Source organism: Triturus cristatus, chromosome 2_2, assembly GCF_964204655.1.
Source record: "Triturus cristatus chromosome 2_2, aTriCri1.1, whole genome shotgun sequence".
In the NCBI taxonomy this organism is placed as follows: domain Eukaryota; kingdom Metazoa; phylum Chordata; class Amphibia; order Caudata; family Salamandridae; genus Triturus; species Triturus cristatus.
The window spans coordinates 14,201,181-14,221,045 of record NC_140582.1 but is presented as its reverse complement, the minus strand read 5'-3'; the positions used below and the strand labels follow the sequence as shown (position 1 = coordinate 14,221,045).

Sequence of the window (19,865 nt, the reverse complement as noted above, 5' to 3'; positions counted from 1 at the left end):
CATGTCATGGTCAGATAGATGTCAAGTACTGGCACTCCACCATGTAAATCCAATGATAGCGGCCTTGACTCATGTGGAATGGGCCCGCTTACCTTTTGGAGGTTGCTTCCTGGTCAATGAGTAGCAAATCTTGATGTAGAAGACTACCCACCTCAAAAACAGAGTTCTTTTCTTACCCCTGGAGAACTCCACAAAACGTTGATCATTCACCCGATGGTCTTTGGTGCAATCAATGTAAAATCTCAGGGCTATCTTGGGATCCAGTCGACGAAGCCTCTCCTCCTCTTTTGAAGGATGAGGCAGGGCAAAGAGCACTGTGAGAGTGATGGATTGTCCAATGTGAAAAGGCTGCCCTGTTGTTTATGAGGGAATGTGTTTTCACATTTAAAGAATCACATCACAACAGGTAATTTTAAACAGGGATGGTTGGTCCGGAAAATTTAAAAAGGCTGAAAGAGTGGACAAATAACCTTTAATGATGCCCACTGCAAGAACTTGCTTGATGAAAGATAACAAGTAGGGGTGTGCATTGTGGATTCCACACCATGCCACATATTTGTCCCAGCACCTTGCATAAATAGATTTTGTAGAGGGCTGCCTGGCTGCGACACAGACACCCACAACCTCAAGAGGCAGATTATATGCAGTTCATTTCCGCTTCTCAATCTCAAAACATGGAGTTATAGATTACATAGGATTGGGTGCAGAGACCTGACCTGCTGCTGTGACAGAATATCCTCCCAAAGCAGTGTCCTCATCAAAGGACAAAGGCTCTCACACAGCCTTACCAGGTACCATACTCTCCTGGCCCAATCCTGAGCTGGCCGGATGACCAAGTCTTGGTCAGTACTGACCTTCTTCAGAGCTCAGGACAGACAGTGATGAAAAGGCCTATAGGAGTAAGCTCCACCTGCCATATGAATGCATCTCCTAAAGAAAGCATTCTTGGGAACTCCAACACTCAGAAGCTTTCACAGTGCTCATTCTCAATGGTGGTGAAAAGATCTATCCAGGTCTCTACTCTCTGAAAAAATATATGTGCTGTGCCACCTTAGGATTCAATCAATTTTCATAATCCACAAGGAGTTGCCTGCTAAAATCATCCACCCTTGTGTTTAAAGATCCCTTCAAGTTGTTCACAATCAGGGAGATGTCCTGACAATCCAGCCAAATCAAGAGGCACAGCACCTCTTGGCACAGGACCCAGGACACCACTAAACCTTGCTTGTTGCAGTACTACATGGCGGTAGTGTTGTCTGTAAGAACCTGCACAGGCCTTCCCTTGATGAACAGTAAGAAGGCCTTCAACACCATATGAATGGTCTGTAGCTTCAACAGATGTATGTAGAGCTGTGTTTCTGATGAAGGACAGAGTGCTCTGATGTCCACCTGTCCCATATGACCTCCCTAGCTGGGATGGATCAGTCCCCACTATTAGATCTGGGTGAGGAAGGGAGAGGTGTATGCCACTGGTTGGGCTGTGGTATAGCAATCTCTACTGTAGATCACATGCATTGTCCTCTGAAACCTGGATGGCATCCGGCAAATTTCCTCGTGTTGAGCTCCCTGAGATTTCCCTGAGGCTTCAGATCCCAATGCAGAGCCTGCATATGCCACATGGCAAAGTGGACAAAACTTCATATGTTGTGGAAGTCTGATTTTGTTTTATGGAGGGCAGTTCGGCTGGAGGCCTAAGGTAGCAGGAGCTGAGCTTTAGCTAGGGGTCACAGGTTCAAAGCCCCTACAAGCTAATCTGCCCTTAGGTCTTCAGGGGTCGATACATGAACAGCTTAAACTTTTATAACAGTAAGCTTCTGTATTATTACTTTTTTAAAAGAGCTTAAGAAAAAATGCAGCATTGTACATTTAAATGTGTGTGACATTATCTTTTAATCAGTTTTGCTTGTGGTCAGCAACCACATTCTGATTTCAAACTTTAGGCCTGCTATAATATGAGTAAACACTCAAGCAGTTGATTATTTTCTCTTGATTGTTTAAATGTGTGTTGATATGAACTGTTCATATGATTGTCTCAAAATGAAAAATGAAACATTAGTAGTTTGTGTCATGTCTAGGAGTGTTGAGGTATAAATAATGCTATATAGTATTCTTGTGTAATAAATAAAAAAGCTGCGACAAAGAAAATAACTTTGTGTACGTTTCAATAAATAACCCAGTTGGGTATCATGCAGTAATGGTAATGTATTCTAAAAAGGGCCTGTTGGTTGTTCTAATGGATTCCAGTCTACTGTGCTGCACGCACGAGGCTGAGACCTGTGTTTGACTATTTCGGTGTTACATGGCCTCCTGTTTAAAGATTAGTTTGATTTTACATGTCTAAAAAACGCTTTTGTATGCTTTGTATGTTTTAAATGTACTGGTCTCAGCAGCATACAATCAGCAAACATGTTATAAATAAAATTCCCCATGAGTCAACTGCATGTATATTACAGTGTATAATATTCTTGTGAGTATTAAAACTTTGGAATTTATGTGTTGGCCCTGCAGTGCTCTGTTTTAAACAATAGGGGCAAATAGCTCTAGAGAGTTGTTGACAAACAAAGTTACTAGGATTACCATTCTTGGTGAGCTGTGCAGATGCTTCTGCGGCTGTGGGTCCAATTATGCTGGGGGCTTCGTAGCCTGGCCTTTAAGCCGGCTAATGTATAAATTGTAGGTTATAAAATGTTAATTAATATTTTGTGGAAGTCTGATTTTGCTTTATGGATGGTTTGGGGCCTAAGGCAGCAGGACGTGGGCTTGAGCTAGTAGTCACAGATTCAAATCCCATATGAGCCAATCTGCCTTTTAGGGTCGATACAAGAACACTTTTCAGATTTATAACAACTAGCTTCTATTATGTCACCTCTTTCAAAGTACCTAGTAAACTGCAGTGTTCCATGTATAAGTGTTATCTTTAATTAGATGATTTAATTTGGTGTGTGCGCGGCATATATCACAGCTACTAGGAGACTTTGAGGAAACAACTGCCTTTTAGCAAGGTACAGATGTATATAGTACAGATGTATATTTAGGTCTGCGTAGCTCTGATTCCATTACACACCTTATTCTTATGTCATCCTGCTCATTATTGCTCTCTTGCATTTTACCTTTCAAGCCTTCTTTCACCCCCTTCATCTTTAATAAGTGACACTGTTTTCCTCAGAGCAGGGGTAGGAGCAGCACAAACCTTTAGTGGTATTCTTTTGTTTTCGAGTGTTTACAGACTACGATCTGATGTTAGTGGCATTACTTTATAATTAGTTGTTAAAAGTGATAGGTTTTAACTAAAAAATATGTTTTAATTTTGTTTTAATATTTTATAGTTTCATTTAGGTGTGTGTGTTGTGGACATTATAGTGTTGGTAATTAATGTTTATTAGTTTTTTTTTACTAATTTTTTTAATTGATTATTAATTATGTTTACCATGGAAGTAAATTTAATTTAAGATGTTGAAGTGCGTTGTTATTGGTGTGGTGTTATAGGGTAAAAAATAAAATAAAAACATTTATGTTTTAATTAATGTTTTTGTTTGTAAATATTTTCTAATTTAAATGAATGATTTAAAAAAAATGTATTTAATGTTTAATTTTATTTAATATTTGTAGGTATTTGTTATATGTAATTAATGTTATGTTTTCTTATTCTATATTTAATATTTTTTCTCCATTTTCTTAAATATTTATTCATTTTTATAGTTTTTCTTAATTATTATTTATTCTTTTGTTTTTTTCACTGTTGTGAGTATGAATAGTAATTCTCTGCTTTCCAACACTTTCCCTACTGTTGCGCTCATTGAAGTGAGAATTGTAATTTTTACCCCACCGCTATCCAACACTTTCCCTACTGTTGCACTCACTAGAGTGGGAATAGTAGATTGTACCCCTCCGCTATCCAACACTTTCCCTACTGTTGCACTCACTGGAGTTCGAAAAGTAATTTTACACCTCTGCTTTTCAACACTTTCCCTACAGTTGCACTTACTGAAGTGGGAATAGTACTTATCACCCCTCCACTATCCAACACTTTCCCTACTGTTGCAGTCACCGGAGTGCAAATACAATTTTTTACCCCTCAGCTATCCAATACTTTCCCTACTGTTGCACTTACTGGAGTGGGAATAGTTATTGTTATCCCTACGCTATCCAACACTTTCCCTACATATTGTTTAATGTTTTAATGTATTATAGATTTTGTTTGTTTATATTTTAAATCATTGATATATATTTTAATTTTTATATAATTTTACATTTTTAACATAAATTAAAAATCATAGTTTATTGTTTTAAAGTAAATATATATGTATAAATAATTATGTTTGTGTGTTTATCTTTTTTTATTACGTTTATTTGTTATATATTACACACCGCGGCTCTTCTGAATGACTTGCCCCTGGGACCCACTGTCATTGGGGGTGACTTCAATGCGGTCTCGTTCCCGGCTGTTGATGTGACGGGTCCTCCCTCCACCACTAGAATGGCGCAGGCGAAGCAGCTGCGGAGTTGGTCCTTGGGCCTATGCGATGCGTGGTGCATCTGGCACCCCCGTGTCGCCCAGTTCACTCACACCTCGGCAGCGCACCATGCACAGGCCCGTATAGATGCGATTTTTGTCCCCTCAGTTGACTGCTCCGGGATCGTAGATGTCCGGATCCTTCCTAGAGGGATCTCTGATTCCTCCCCTGTGCTTCTTAGTACAGGGGCTCCCCCCCCCCCTCCGCCTGCCAAACGTGGAGACTGAACGCTTGGTTCCTCCAAGACAGGGAATTTAAAAAGGTGGTGGGGAGGGAACTCAAGCAGTACTTTCACAGCAGTGAGGGCTCGGTTGCCTCTCCGGGTACCTTATGGGAGGTGGGGTAGGCGACCATTCGGGGTGTTGCATGGGGTCAGCTTCGGAGTCAGAGACAGGCACAGCTGCAGATTACCTCGTGGGAGGCGCAGGCGCTTCGCCTAGAGCAATCCCCTTCCCCATCCGATGACGCGGCCTAGGCCCGCCAACTTGCCCACCTTCGAGCCGAGATCCGCCAGTTATCCCTAGATGCCGCTAAGCTCCTTTGGAGATCGTCAGTGGCACGAATATACGGCTGAGGGGACAAAAACGGCACGATCCTGCACCGACTGGCTACATATCCTAGAGCCAACCGCATCATCCCAGAGGTGGTAGATGATGAGGGCGTAGTGCACAGCGATCCGCTGGAGATGGCCCGCATCTTTGCCCGCTATTACCAGCGGCTTTATACGACGCAGACCCCTGGCATATCCCTCGCAGCCTTCCTCGAGCAAGGCCAGGTGCGTCTCCCTCGGCTGACTCCCCTCGCTCAGAAGGATCTGGATCGCCCCATTTCTCGGGAGGAGATTGACGCAGCCATCTCCCTAGTCTCGTCGGGTAAGACGGCCTTCCGCAAGAATATTATGCGCTGTGTCGTGAGACTCTTGTACCCCGCTTGGCCGACCTCTTTGGCGAGGCTCTGGAGAAAGGTTTCTTTTCCCCTGAGACGGACATCACCACCATCGTTGTCCTCCCGAAGTACCAGCCACCCTCCCGTCACTGTGCGGACTATCGCCCTATCTCCCTTATCAATACGGAGATTAAGCTATACGCTGCCATACTCGCTCAGCGACTGAAACCCTATCTATCCCTGCTGGTGCACCCTGACCAATGTGGCTTTATGCCCCTGCGTGAAACCAGACACTGCCTTCAGAGTCTACAGCTGGCCCTGGCCCACTGGCACCTCCTTACTCCCTACCTGGCCCTTCTTTTCATTGACTTTGAAAAGGCCTTTGACTCGGTGGACTGGGCATACCTAATGGAAGTGCTGGTCGAGATGGGGTTTGGACCCCAGTTTAGGACTCTGGTCCGTGTTCTATACGCCCATCCCCGAGCGCGCGTGTTGGTTAACGGGATGCTAGCCGAGGCCTTCCCTATTGCCAGGGGGACAAGGCAGGGCTGCCCTCTATCGCCCCTGCTCTTCGCTCTGGTGATGGAGCCTCTGGCTTCTCGGGTGCGAGCTGACGACTGCGTCCGCGGCTGGGAATGGCCCAACACAGAAGCGGACAAGATAGCCCTGTACGCTGACGATGTCCTGGTCTTTCTGGCCGAGCCTGCGGTCTCCGGGCCGCAGTGCCTTCGAATCTTGCAGTCCTTTGAGCAAACATCCGGTCTCCGGCTGAACCCCGGGAAGTCGGTACTGGTCCCACTACACTTATCCAGGGACTGCTATTATTGGCAGTCCACCATTCCGCTCCGGCATCACTCGGTCAAATATCTGGGGATCTGGGTCACCCTTCTTCCCGAGCTGAGCTGGTCTCTCAATGTAGCTCCAATGGTAAAGAGGGCTAAGGAGGATCTCCAAAAATGGAAGACGCTTCCCCTGAATCCCCTGGGGAGGGTCGCCCTGTTCAAAATGATGATCCTCCCCAGATTCCTCTACGTCCTTCAAAACACCCCTTTCTGCTTCCCCAGAACCTGGTTCAGGGAGCTGGACAACCCCGCTACTAAATTCCTTTGGAGTGGGGGGCGAGCGCGTTTAGCCCTGACCACCTGCTGGATCCCCTCCTTTGATGGGGGTATGGGGATGACACATCTGTACCTTTACTATTTAGCAACGCGCCTTCTAGTCATCCACGATTGGTTTAATGGGTGATGGGCCGATCCGGCATATCGGCTCGAGTTGAGTGAGCTGGGCCTCCCCAGAATTCAATCCATGATGTACGGGGGACCCATTCCGTCTCTGTTGCCCGACGCGACGCGTTCCGTGTTGCTGGCCTGGCGGGCGGCCCTACGCCACACTCGCTGGACACGTAGGCTGACCCAGTGCACACCCCTCTGGCAGGGCATCTGGCTCCGCGAGGTTAGTGGATTGCGGGGGTTTAACTCATGGGACCTTATCGGAGTCTCGCAGCTCGGGGATGTCTGGGCCAATGGCCATCTGCGTTCATTTCGGAAGTTCCAGATCCGCTACTCCCTTCACCCATCCCAATTCTAAAAATACCTGCAGCTGCGGCACACCCTCCGCACGCATCTACCCGAGGGGACCAGCCTTCCGGAGTACAGCCCTCCCGAGGCGCAAACTATGCTGGGTGACTTGGGCAGAGGGGGCATCTCCTGCATCTATCGCACTCTCATCAATAATACTCCCACTTCGCTGGACAGGTTGCGGGATCAATGGGTGGAGTGGGTGGGCCCTCTTGATGAGGCTGATTGGCGTGACGCCCTTATGGCCCAGAAGACGATCACAGCGTCCGCCAAGCTTAGGTTGATCCAGCTCTACTACCTGCACGCCGCCTACCTCACGCCCTCGCGCCTCCATCGCGCGGGCCTGTGCCCAAAAGTGTTCTGTGCTAGGTGTGGCTACGCGCCAGCTGATTTCTTCCACATGGTCTGGTCGTGCCCTCGCCTGGCGCGCTTCTGGGGATCCATAGAGGAGGAGCTCACGGAGGTATTGGGCTGGACAGTTCCCCACGAACCGTGTCATTCCTTACTGGGGATCACGGACGGTCTGGATGGGACCAGGAACAAAAAGATCTTTCTTAACACGGCCATGATCGTAGCGAAGCGTGATATCGCGGCGCCGTGGAAATGCCATGAACCACCTGACCCGGGGAGATGGCATAGGGGGGTGGACTGGTGCGCGACCCAAGAAAAAACGCTGTATGTCACAAGAGGATGTCCCAGGAAATATCGTAAGGTGTGGGGGAAATGGTTGGGTACCATGGAATGATTGCCACACTTTGTCTCCGCTTCTGTGCTGGGGTACGCCCGACTGGGCAGGTAATTGTGGGATGTTATGCTCCTGTAAATGTTCATGATTTATTGTGTTCCGTGCTCTGGCTGATCTTCTTTCTTTGTTTTGTACGAAAACTTGCTCAAAACAATAAAAACTTGTTTATCAAAAAATAAATCTCCTGCTACCACATGTAGTGCGGAGGGTGTCTCAATCAGTACGTCTATTACCTTCGTCATGGTGGGTGCCTGCAATCTGGGGGGTGCATATTCACATATCAGGAGGACCTCTACCCGGCCCCACCTCCCCAAAACTCCCACATATCTACCTAGGGAATCATGCCAAATGCATGTGGTTTGAAAGGGAATATTTGTTTTAATCAGGATCGCCAGCCCCCTTGCCCCAGTGGTGAACCCCGAGTGTGCCAGGACCCTGTATGCCCCTCGGGCAATGAACCCGCACTGTGTTCCCCTCAGGTGCGTTTCCTGTAGCATCACCACCTCTGGGTGGAGTCGTTTTGTGTGTTGTGACACTAGCCCACATTTAATCTTGTCTCCCAGTCCATTAACGTTCCAAGTCAGGACCGTTAGAGTGGGACTCCTGGCCATGGTACCGCTGGCAGCATTACAAAGGGATGTTAAGATTGGGAATGTCCCCCGGTTCTCTCCTGTTATGCAATAGTCTCGGTTTCGTAATCCTAGTGCTTGGCATACAAACATAAAAACTTCTAACATCAAACTGTATGAAACCCCTCCCACCACCCCCCCCACCCACCTCCCACCATCCCCCTCGAACCTCTTGCCCCCTCAGCTCTGGAAATGGCCCTTGGTCGGTGTGGATAGATCAGTCTGTCGATCCCTCCCTCCCCCTCCCGTTCACAAACCCGGAATCCCCAACTCTTACAGTTTTTGCTGCACAGGTGGTCTGTCCAACTGTCGTTCAAGATCCAGCACTTGTTCGAAGAAGAGACAGGGACAGAAAGTATAAGGCAGCAAAGAGACAGAAGAGAGAAAAAGAAAGAAGCAAAGAGAAAAGAGAAAGAAGAGAGAAAGGGGGTTGAGAGACAGTCCGCGGAGCTTCTCCACCGGAGTTTAGCTTGCAGCACCCAGTGAATGGGCCCGCAACCCGTGGGCGAAATGTCTTCGTACAGATCTTCGTCTCTCCTACTCTGTTCGAGTGCCAAGATTGTTTTTCCTAGTGGATGTCTTGATGCTGGGCCAGAGGACCTGTCGGTATCATCCGAGTCTGATTGCTGATTGGGGGAGCCGACTCCCTGTACTGTGTCCATTTCAGAAGGGGTGTCTTCCGCTTTGTGACCATCTTGACTCCTTGTGAGAGGCGTGAGTCGTTTTCTAGTATATGGTGTTACTTTACGGATTCTCTGTGGTCGCCCCGTAGTTGTGCAGTTCCGTCTCCGCGCAGACCTGTCTTCATTGGGTCCAACCCATTGTCGCCGAGCATCTGGAGACATCTCCCTCCAAGGTTGGAACGCCGGCCTTTCTTCCACCCATGCCTATGCCTCCTCTGGGGTCTGGAAAAAGAAAGCCTTCCCCTGGAATGGTACCTTTAACTTTGCCGGAAACAAGAGCATGTACTGAAGCGGGAGGGCTCGCAATGTAATCTTGACAGAATCAAAGGTGCGGTGCTGTCTCAGCACCTCACGGCTGTGGTCTGGGAACGTCATGATCTTCGAGCTGTAATAGCGGACTTCTCCCTTACAGCGCATTTCCCTGAGGATCATGTCTCGGTCTAGGAAGTTCAAGAGTTTCATAATAATAGGTCTCGGCGGGGCTCAGGGAGGAGGTTTAGCACTTAAGGCACGGTGCGCATGTTCGATGATGAAACAATGGGAGAACTGATCCGTTGGGATGACATTGGTTAACCATCTAGTCAAGAAGGTTGCCACGTTGGATCCCTCCACTCCCTCCGGAAAGCCCACAAAACGGAGGTTGTTTCTGTGGGCATGGTTTTCCGCATCATCAATCCTCCATAGCATATCCACAGTGGTGTTGCGTATCTCTTTTATCCCTTTCTGGAGGTCCTTGAATGCGTCTTCTACTTCTGAGACCCGGGTCTCAGCCTCTGTCACCCGCTCCGACACCTTACGGAGATCCTGGCGAAGCAACAACACCTCGGAGCACACCTCGCTGATCTTCCCCTCTAGCACCTCCCTGGAGTTTTGAATAGCCTGAAGGAGTAGGGCTGTGTCTGAGGGAGACTCCGCCGCCTCCACCACCTCAGAGTGTGCCGAGAGCACTTTGGTGTATTTGTCCATCTTGCCCTGTCTCGGGTCCTTGTCTTTGGCTATGTTTCCGTCCCACCTCTACATCTCCACGTATGTTGGGGTTCACGCTACTGTTTCCACCCGCAGCTCTTCTGGGGATAGGATGTTCCCCGATTCTCTCTTAGTATGTGGCCCTGACCGCTGACTTAGTGGTAGGCAAACTCTGTCTTTCCATCGGCACAGGCTAGGACGTGGGGGAGAAGGTCTTTCTTTATTTGTATTTAGGTGCCGTATCTTTGACGCACTTTCCTACTCACATGGAATGACCGTCGCTCTCGGTCAGACGTGCCAAGCCGTTAGGTACGTCTCGTTATGGCAAGGCCGGTCATTTGTGGGTCGATGTAGGCATTCGTTCTCCGAGGCACGCTAGACCGTGACAGCCACAACGTCCTGAGTAGCCCTCAGAATTTTCAGCCGCAGGTAGGACTTCCACTCTCCCACGTGGAACTCATGGGAGATTTGGGTCCTAGCCAGGGCCTCAGCGCCGCGTCCGCAGAGGCACAGAATCACGCATCCATCATCATCACCAGTGCCTGGTGCACAGTTAAAGTGCCGTGGGGGGGGGGGGATCCTGTCCATGACCTCCATGCAGGTGTCATTTGGTTGTTCCTTCCCGCACCCTGCACCTCTAAGTAGGGAAGGTATGATGACGGACCATGGGGGAACTCGGAGCAGGCCGCATATGGTGGAGTATTGCGTTATTGCCCCTCGATCTTTAATCTAGGGCGAGGCCCAGCCAGGCGGGCCGTGCACTCCCGAGGCCCCGGCCGAGACCACCATGCCTGGGGTCTTCGCGTGTCCCAGTTCTGTCTCCCGCCCCTGACTCCAGCCGCTCCGTGTATGTAGTCACCTCCCCTCCAATCAGGGAAAGTGCGGAGGAGGGCTGCCAATACCTCTGCTCGATGTCGTCGTCTCCTGATGATCGTCGGGTCGCACGCGGTCCACAACAGGGCCGGGTGCGCAAGCTGCACCGCCCAGGCCTCCACGGCCCGTCATCACCACCACTGCAGCGCTTCTGTCGACACTTCACCGCCGGGGTTAATCAGCCTCCGAGAGGGGTCGTCTGCTGCCCTCCGCCTCAGCGGTGAAGGCTCCGTCTGTCCACTCACCCTGCACTCCGGGATGGAAGGATAGGTTTTCAAAGCCAGCCTCTCACCGCCGCCGGGCGCAATCGTTCACAGAGCGGAGGAGACGGGGGCGCAGACCACTGCAGCCAGGCTCAGCTTCCTCCGTCGGCCCCCTGATGGACCCTGGAGATTCGATTGCTCACCACGGCACTGAGGGCTGCCATCTTGTCTTGGCCCCTCGTACCGGGACCTAGCCACGATGCTGCCACGTCGCTTCTTCTCAGGCGCGAACAGGGAGATCTGTTGGTCGACGGTGTATGAAGTGACGCCCGGTCCGCCTTTGGAAGTTTAAAATACCATGGTATGCTTCAGGATTTATAGAGTATTGGGAATTCCGGCGGGCGCTCGCACTCGATGCGTCTCACTCGGCCATGAGCTTGGCCACGCCCCCCTGTGTTTTTCTTTCTTTATCTGCAAACATTGGTAATAATGCCGTGTCATTATTTGCTTGCTTGTTTGAATATGTACCCGGCCCCCTTAAACCGCACTATGGCTGAAAACCTCAAAATCTGTTGTGGAAAATAAAGAAACAGGTAATGGAGACTGATATGAAAGCCTTTTAACCATGAACAAGGGTTAATGCTTTCTATGACAAAAAAGTAAGACTTAAAGGGGAAAAGCTAAAGAGCATAGAACGGAAACAAAGCTGAGTGGAACAGAAAAAAATACGTTACCGGTACACATTAAAATTAAATGGTAAAAAAATAAAGAATGTTAAATAACAATCCAGTGACTCCACAATGGAGAACACGCAAGCTGAGAAAAGAAAGAAGAAAACAAAAAGAGCGCTGAAAATAATGCAAAAACAGCAAAAGGTAAGGAAACAACAGACAGGGGCAACAATGAAGCAAAACCACCAGGCTTCACAAAGACAACGTAAAAAAATGAGAGCACAAGAAAGAAGAAAATTACATGAGAAAATTAAGACACAGAAAGAAAAAACATAAACCCGGGGATGGAAGTGCTGGGGAAAATAAATACAGAGACAAAAGTAAAAGTCAGAAAATACGGTAAACACTGCAGCCAAACACGTTTACTGTTTACCTGGACTATATACAAACAGTGTGAATATAGTATCCTTCGTATTTATCCGCCTGTAAGCTGCTTCGTTTGGAGAAAATTCTACTTCAAATGTTTTTAAGCACCTGTCAAAATACAAATAACATTTAGTTGTGCATGTAAAAAGCATTGGTTATCTTAAAATACATGGACAATTAAAAGTAAAAAAAAACGTGACGTTGCGTGCTTTTGCTCAGCAATGTCCATCAGCGACTATAAATACTTTAGCTACAAAATGAATCCCTTTTTTATTTCGCTACTTCTATAAACTGGTACATAACAAAGGAGTCTGTGAAGCAGGAATATAAACGTGAACATAGTTCTATTAATAATGAAGTAACTCTGATTTAATCAATATATCTGTCCCAAATATTTTAATCACAGTATTTAAATAAACGAGTAGCGACGTCTCTTAGAGAGACCCACGGGGTTGTCCTGTGACAAAATTGTATCTTCCCTTAAGTATTGCTCCCTAATGCAATCCGTTGGTTTCCTTCAATATTTCCTTTTTTCATCCTCCCCTGTTTTACACTGCATTCCATTGACAAGGGCTTTCTATATCCATTGAGAGGCCTAATGGGCTTATCTGGGTGGTCCAGTTGCATTTGTACAGCACTTCATACCCCTGGCGAGGTCGTGAAGCACTTTAGTCAGTCTGCATTAAGTTACTGAGCTTCTTTAGAGTGTATGATCGAAAAGGTTGCCAATTGTGGTTTGGCATACATGGAAAGATGTTTGTGGGGTGCATGATGTATGATGGTGTGTGGTCACAGCGGGCTTAATGGTGCTGCATATAAGCATACATGATGGGAGTATGAAAATAGGCATACCCACATGCAAGTATTTACCATCTTTTCGGGACAGTATCTTAGGTAGAGAATACAGAATTCTCCTTACCTAAAGTCCTACTAAACCAGTCGAGCTACAGACATTTTGAAATACTCTAAAAAGGTATGTCCTTTCCACCTAGGATGAATGCCCTTAAACCTTTTTTTTGACAAACTATTTTATTGATTGCTTTTGGTAAGTACTCATTATCACTAGTAACACACTGAAATGAACGACAGAAAATAAGGCCCGTTCAAACTCAATCTTTGTGGATGCAATTTGTTGGCATTCCAAACAGGTCTTAAGTTCCTTTAGTCCAGGCCATTATGATGCTGCCATTTGCCCCAAATCCTGTTGTGCCCCGAGCCGTGTAGCTGGGTTCTTCGAGTTTAGTGCACCAGTTAGTCCATCCCGCCGCGCCACTCGGGAAGAGCAGGCAGGGTGGTGGACCTTCATTACGGGCAATGTCTCTTTTCATACCCATCAGGGAGCGATCTCCACGACGGTCTCCCAACTCAAATCAAATCAAATCAAGCTTTATTCGGTACATACAAATTGTCCATAAAAGCACACTATAAGATAAAAATACATTTATATACAATTGTTTCAAAGATTACTTTTTGTGTTTAAAAATAAAGGCCTTATCCTCTTATACAATACAAGGACATCTTCTATCAAATACAATGTAATCTATTTAATAATTTTCCAGATGTACAAGAGCCTTCCTTTGTTTAATGGCCAATGATATAAAACAAATTACCGCATTACAGGTTAATACATTCTCCAAATTTTGAATATGATTAAAAGCAACTTTAAAGGAATACGGACTATTTGCTCTAAAAATAGGACGAAAAAAGGTTTTTCTAATATCTTTATAAAAATTATAGAAAAGTAAAAAGTGAAGGGTACTCTGTAAAGACCTACCGTCACACAGGCATTTTGGTAAGTTAGCGTACCACTTGCCCCTCTTGGGGAATGCAAAAAAGTAGTGGAGCGTATTTATCCGTAATCTAGTTAGGTAGAATCTGTGCTGAACATCAGTCATAAAGATAAAATATGGCTGAATACCTATTGATATTGGCCCTTCAAGATAAGAAGATATACATGATTTAGTACTCTAGGCAACACCCCTTGACGAAGCCCTGACATTGAGAAGCCTCTTTTTTAATTCTATTTTACTAAAGTTTTGTATGCCTTCGGGGCTCTTCAGATTCACCGCCAAGTTACATTCATTTAAAAGATCGCAGATATAGCTTAGCCATGTTATTTTCTTACAGTGGTCTTGGGACAGACAATCCAATATAATATCCCTCGTAAAATGTGTCTCTTCCCTAATCCAAATACGATGCCACAGAGTTAAGGCGGCTATGCTAATCAGATCATGAATATATGGTGTATCAGTCTCCCTATGTAATATAATAGTGGCTGTGGAGGCCGGTACGGCTAACAATCTTCTTAAAAAATTGTTTTCCAGAGTTTGTAACGGGGAGGTATCTGCCAAGCCCCATAGGGCTCCCCCGTAATGCACTTTGCCCCATATAATTTTAGGATTTCCCGTACTGTTTTTTTGGGAAAATCTAAAAATGCCCTCGACCGATTTCACAAATTTCAATTTACATAAATTTATGTGTGCGTTCCACGTACCCTTACTATTAAAAAGGATCCCCAAATATGAAAAAGAAAAATTCCTCTCTATTAGTATGCCATCAATATAATGTGATTTATTCTTAATATTCCTTTTACCACATGACATAACTAAGGTTTTACTCAAATTAATTTTTAAGGGCTTTTCAGTCATAAAATTATTAAAATTATCCATCAATAATTGTAGGCCGTTTGCTGTCCTAGAAATGAGACAGCATTGTCGGCATACAATAATAATGGGGTGACACGCTTACCGACCTTAGGCGCATCGAGTCTTAAATTCTGTAATAATGAGCCAACCCCATTAATATAAAGCGAAAATAGAAGAGGTGCAAGAGTGCAGCCCTGTCTTATCCCGCGTGTAATGCTAAAGTGCTTTGTGCATTCCCCATTTTTACCGAAGCGTATCTTCGAGGTCAAACTTGCATACATTTGTGATAAAAAACTAATAATATCCTGTGGGGCGCCCATCCCTTCAAGCGTCTGCCATAACTTTGAATGATTTACCAAATCAAAGGCGCTTGACAAATCTACAAAGCAAAGATGAAGGGAGCCATCCCTTGCAAGGGTATATTTTCCTATTAGTAGCTCAAGGTTCAGACACTGCTAAATCGTTCCGATGCCCCTTCTGAAACCGTACTGGGCTACAGATAAGATGTTTTTTTCTTTTACCCAGTGTTCAAGTCTGGCCAACATCATTCGGCCCATTACCTCAGACGTTGAATCGAGAAGAGATATTGGGCGGTAGCAAATCGCGCTACTCCTATCACCCTTTTTAAAAATGGGGACTATCACGCTCTCCGCCCACGTTGCAGGTATCACCCCATTAATTGTTGCATTAAAATTTTTTTGTAGGATGGGCACCCTAAAATCCAAATTAAATTTAAAAACATCAATTGGGACCCTGTCCGGGCCTGCCGCATTCCCGCTAGCGCTATTCATAAGAGCTGTTCTAATCTCCTCATGACTTATACTTTCTTCCAACTCATCTAGGACACTCACCCAAAAGTGCGTGTTTCAAGAAAAGGGTGCTGGGAGTTCCCAGCACCAAGGTGTGAGATTTCATGATGTGTTGCCATTAAGTGGCGACGGGGGAGCATTGCACACGTTACATGTAATCAGGGCACAAGTCTTAGAAAAAGAAGTGGGGGGGACTAACCTAGTTAGCCAGTATGCAAGTGACATTACGGCGCGCAACATCACGGCGCGCAACATCACAGCGCATGACATCACGGCGCATGACATCACACATGGCATCACAAGAATTGACATCATAGAAATTGGCATCACAAGCCACGACTTTACAGGAAGTGGCATCACAAGAAGTGACATCAGATCTAAAGCCCTCACATATATGTTTAGCAGGTCTATCATATGTACGTTTTATTTTTCAAACTTCTTTCTATTAAACAGTCGTCAGTATTAATATACAGCATTACAAAAAGCAATGGTTGATAATACATAAATGTCATCCTATTTCACATTTCTTTGATATATATTCACGTTTGTAAAGTAACCAACAGTTCCAGCAGGATCCCCACCCGATATACCCCTTGTCTTCCACCCCCTCCCACTTTAGCAATCAGGTATCCCTCAGGCATCCCTGTACATTTCCCACTGGTGCCACACTTTTTCCCATTTCTTGGGGCAGCTGCACAGCACCAGTCTATGCCCATCTTTCATCGTGCCACTGTCGGCGGTTGAGTGCCCCCAGTCCCCAGCAATATTCCTCTTGGCCACCCTTGCAGCCACTAGCAGCCAAATCTTTTGATACGAAGGCAATGCCTGTTCCCCAGATACACATAGTACATGCCACCTGGCATCCGAAGGAACATCCTGCCCTACAATCCGCGTCACCTTCCCCCAAAACCGATGTATAATCGGGCATTCCCAAAGGATATGGAAGAAGGTACCCTTCTGTTTGCATCCCCTTTGACAATCCTACGTAAGTATGCACCCCAACTTAAACATGAGCGTGCTAGTGGAGTAAGACCTATGCAGGATTCTCAGCTGGACGAGCCGGAATCTCGCCCTAATCGCTAATTCGCTAGGGCTTTGCACCGCCTCCGCTCAGTCATCGTCCTCCAGCAAGCCCACGTCCGACTCCCATGCCTCCATTAGCTTTTTGAGGAGATCCGGGGAGTTATTGATAATCTTCCTGTATGTGCAGGACAGTGCTTTTTCCGGAATTGGATCTAGTACTAGCCTGTCCTCTAACGGGCTGTATTCAGGGATCTGCTCCCCCTCCTTAAGGTGCCTGCATAGTGCGTGTCTCAGTTGCAAGTACCAATACTGATCTGTGTTCGCTAGTTGATATTCTTTTTGTAATTCAGGGAACGGGAGCATGGCCTGTCCCCGCCACACATCCCCCAGGCGTGCTATGTCCATCATTTTCCATTTACCAAAACCCAGCAATCTGCCCACTTCTTGTAGCATTTTGCTATCCCACAGAGGGGTCTGTTCAGTCAGTTTGTTAGGCCAGCCTAGAAATCGATTGACCCTCATCCACACATTTAGTACGATCTGTGTATGTGGTGGCACGCTTTCTTTCCACTCTCGCCCATACAATGCACCTAAGTATCCTCTGGCCCCCATCGCCCGATAGTCCACCCGGTATGCCGTGTCGTTTCTATCCGCAAATACCCAGTCATTCATTACCATTAGATGTGAAGCCCAGAAGTATTTTTGAAGGTCAGGAATGGCCAAACCGCCTTCATACACTCCCCTTCGCAGCTTAGCCAATGCAATTCGTGTGCCCCCTCCGTCCCACAGAAGTGACCTCAGTTCACTGTCCGCGTCTTTAAAGAATTTGTCGGGTATTCGACAAGGGGTGTTCTGTAAGATGTACAATATTCGTGGTAGCGACATCATTTTGAAGAGAACCGCTCTCCCCATAAGGGATATCAGCAGAGTCCTTCAGTGGGCGACATCTCTCCTTAAACCTTCCAGTTGTGGCTGTAAATTTCCCGTCAGGAATCCCACATCTGTTTTGGCTATCTGTATGCCCATATATTTAAAGCTATCTTTAACCTGCTGTTTGGTTTCTGCACCGAGTATCAGTAGTGGTCCGTTTGATAGCACATACAGGAGTGACTTATCCCAGTTAATCTGGTATCCTGAGTACCCTTCAAATAGCTTAAAAAATCTGTAGTAGCCGGTTTATTGTGAACCGTGGTCTTGTCCCGTACAGAAGGACATCGTCAGCATCTAATGATATTTTCTCTTCCCATTGTTGCCCCCCTGTAGATGCCCGAGATCACCGGGTCCCCCCTCACCCATGCGACAAGCGGTTCGAGCCCCAGTGCAAAGAAAATCGGAGAAAGAGGGCACCTCCGTCTCATTCCCTTATGAAAAGCAAAGGAGCGGGACACTGAACTGTTCACTCGAAGTCTGGCCGAACCTGAACTGCTTCAGGACCTCGAACAGGTAGCGCCACTCTATACTGTCGAATGCCATGCAGGCGTCAAGGGACAGTAGCGCCGCCTCCACCCCTGGGTTAGTTTTCACCATATGCATCACCACCTATAGCCGTCGAAGATTGAGCCTAGTGCTTAGGCGGGGCATATAGCCAGATTGGTCTGGGTGTATCAACGTCGTTATTGGTTCTAGGAGACGATTCACCAAGACCCTAGCCAGTATTTTAACCTCCATGTTCAACATGGATATCGGACGGTACGAACCGCACTGATCAGCTGGTTTGCTCGCCTTGGGGATTACAATGATGGTTGCCGTTCGCTGATCTACTGGCAGACACCCCTGCTCTCTTGCTTCATTAAACATACCTAGGAGATATGGGGCCACTATACTCGCCGTGCATTTAAAGAGCTCCACGGGCAGACCATTTGGTCCCGGTGCCTTCTCTGCCCGCAGATCCTGTATGGCGCCTATTATTTCATCGGTTATGTCCTTCTCAATGTTTTCTCTGTCTTCCTCGGACAGCACCATGTTGGACAGGCCACATGAAGGGCTTGCTCCCTCCCCGCATGACAGGGCCCGAGCCCCGGCCCGCCAGGTGTTACCCACAGAAACAACCCGCACCCCGTCTCCAGACGGGACTCCTGCTCCCGGACATCTCTGTATCATGGGGCCGAACCACTACCGGCTTCCTCGCCCGGCCCGGCCGCCATCTTGGACACTGCACCACGAGGCCGCGTGGCCTCAGCTCGACCCTAACCCTGGGCCTGGCCAGGCCCCGACATCCCGGCACCACCATCCACCCAGGAGGTGAACGGACCACTTGGCAGGTCGATGGGAGAAAGAAGTGTCGATGGCTCTCCCCCGCCAGGTGCCGATCGCCCCCAGCTCCCCCGGGCGCTGGCTCCACCCCCCTGCTGGGTGTCCGGACTCCCTCACCCCGGACCTCCCGACCTCCAAGTGCGAGGGGCCGAACATCAAAGGGCGCCAGACCTATAACTGGGGCAGCTCCAGAGCAGGAAGGCAGTTGTATCCTGGAGTCGAGAGACACCGAGAAGAACTCATCCTTGACGGACTACCGGCGCTGCCGTAGCCCTGCCTTGTGAACTATCACTCTGTCTGCTGGCGCTGCCGCGGCCTTCTGCATCCTCCATCCTCGTCGGGACCTGCTGGCGCTGCCGCGGACCGTTGTACCTACCACCTTCATTGGGACCTGCTGGCGCTGCCGCGGACCGTTGTAACTACCACCTTCGTTGGGACCTGCTGGCGCTGCCGCGGCCCGTTGTAACCACCACCTTCATCGGGACCTGCTGGCGCTGCCGCGGATCGTGTAACGACCACCTTCACCGGGACCTGCTGGCGCTGCCGCGGCCCGTCCAACCAGAACACCGAGCTCGAGGATTGTGAGCTATCCATCATTTCATCGCAGCTACCAGATTGGTAACAAGACTGTCCCGCTACCCCCTTTCCCAACCAAGAGATTAGAATCGAGGGGACCCCTGAGTCCTGACCTCCTTGTACCATTCTATCGTACCTAAAGATTGCTTATAAATAACGTTAAAACCTATCTTTGTGTGGTGTACATCTGTGGGGGGGAAGTTACTCGTCTGTACGATCGCTGGAGACGGCTCTCCCCGGAGACCTCTCCCCTTGTCCTCGGCCGACCCTCCCGGTCCGTCTAACATTGGTGGCCAGCGGTGCGATCCGAATCAACGCGTAATCGTACAGAGAGTAGCTCACCCCACGACAAAACCACAATGTCAACCAAAGAGAGCGGATCCACCG

At 47.7% G+C, this 19,865-nt stretch overlaps 1 protein-coding gene across 1 annotated transcript in view; it reads right to left on the bottom strand.

Annotated features, from left to right (window-relative positions):
• IDUA (alpha-L-iduronidase) overlaps positions 1-19,865 on the bottom strand; it is a 1,533,398-nt gene that overhangs the window by 26,488 nt on the left and 1,487,045 nt on the right. The window contains exon 13 of the mRNA XM_085640933.1: positions 12,180-12,280. Coding sequence (XP_085497059.1) covers positions 12,180-12,280 — 101 coding nt within the window. The remainder of the gene's footprint in view (positions 1-12,179; positions 12,281-19,865) is intronic.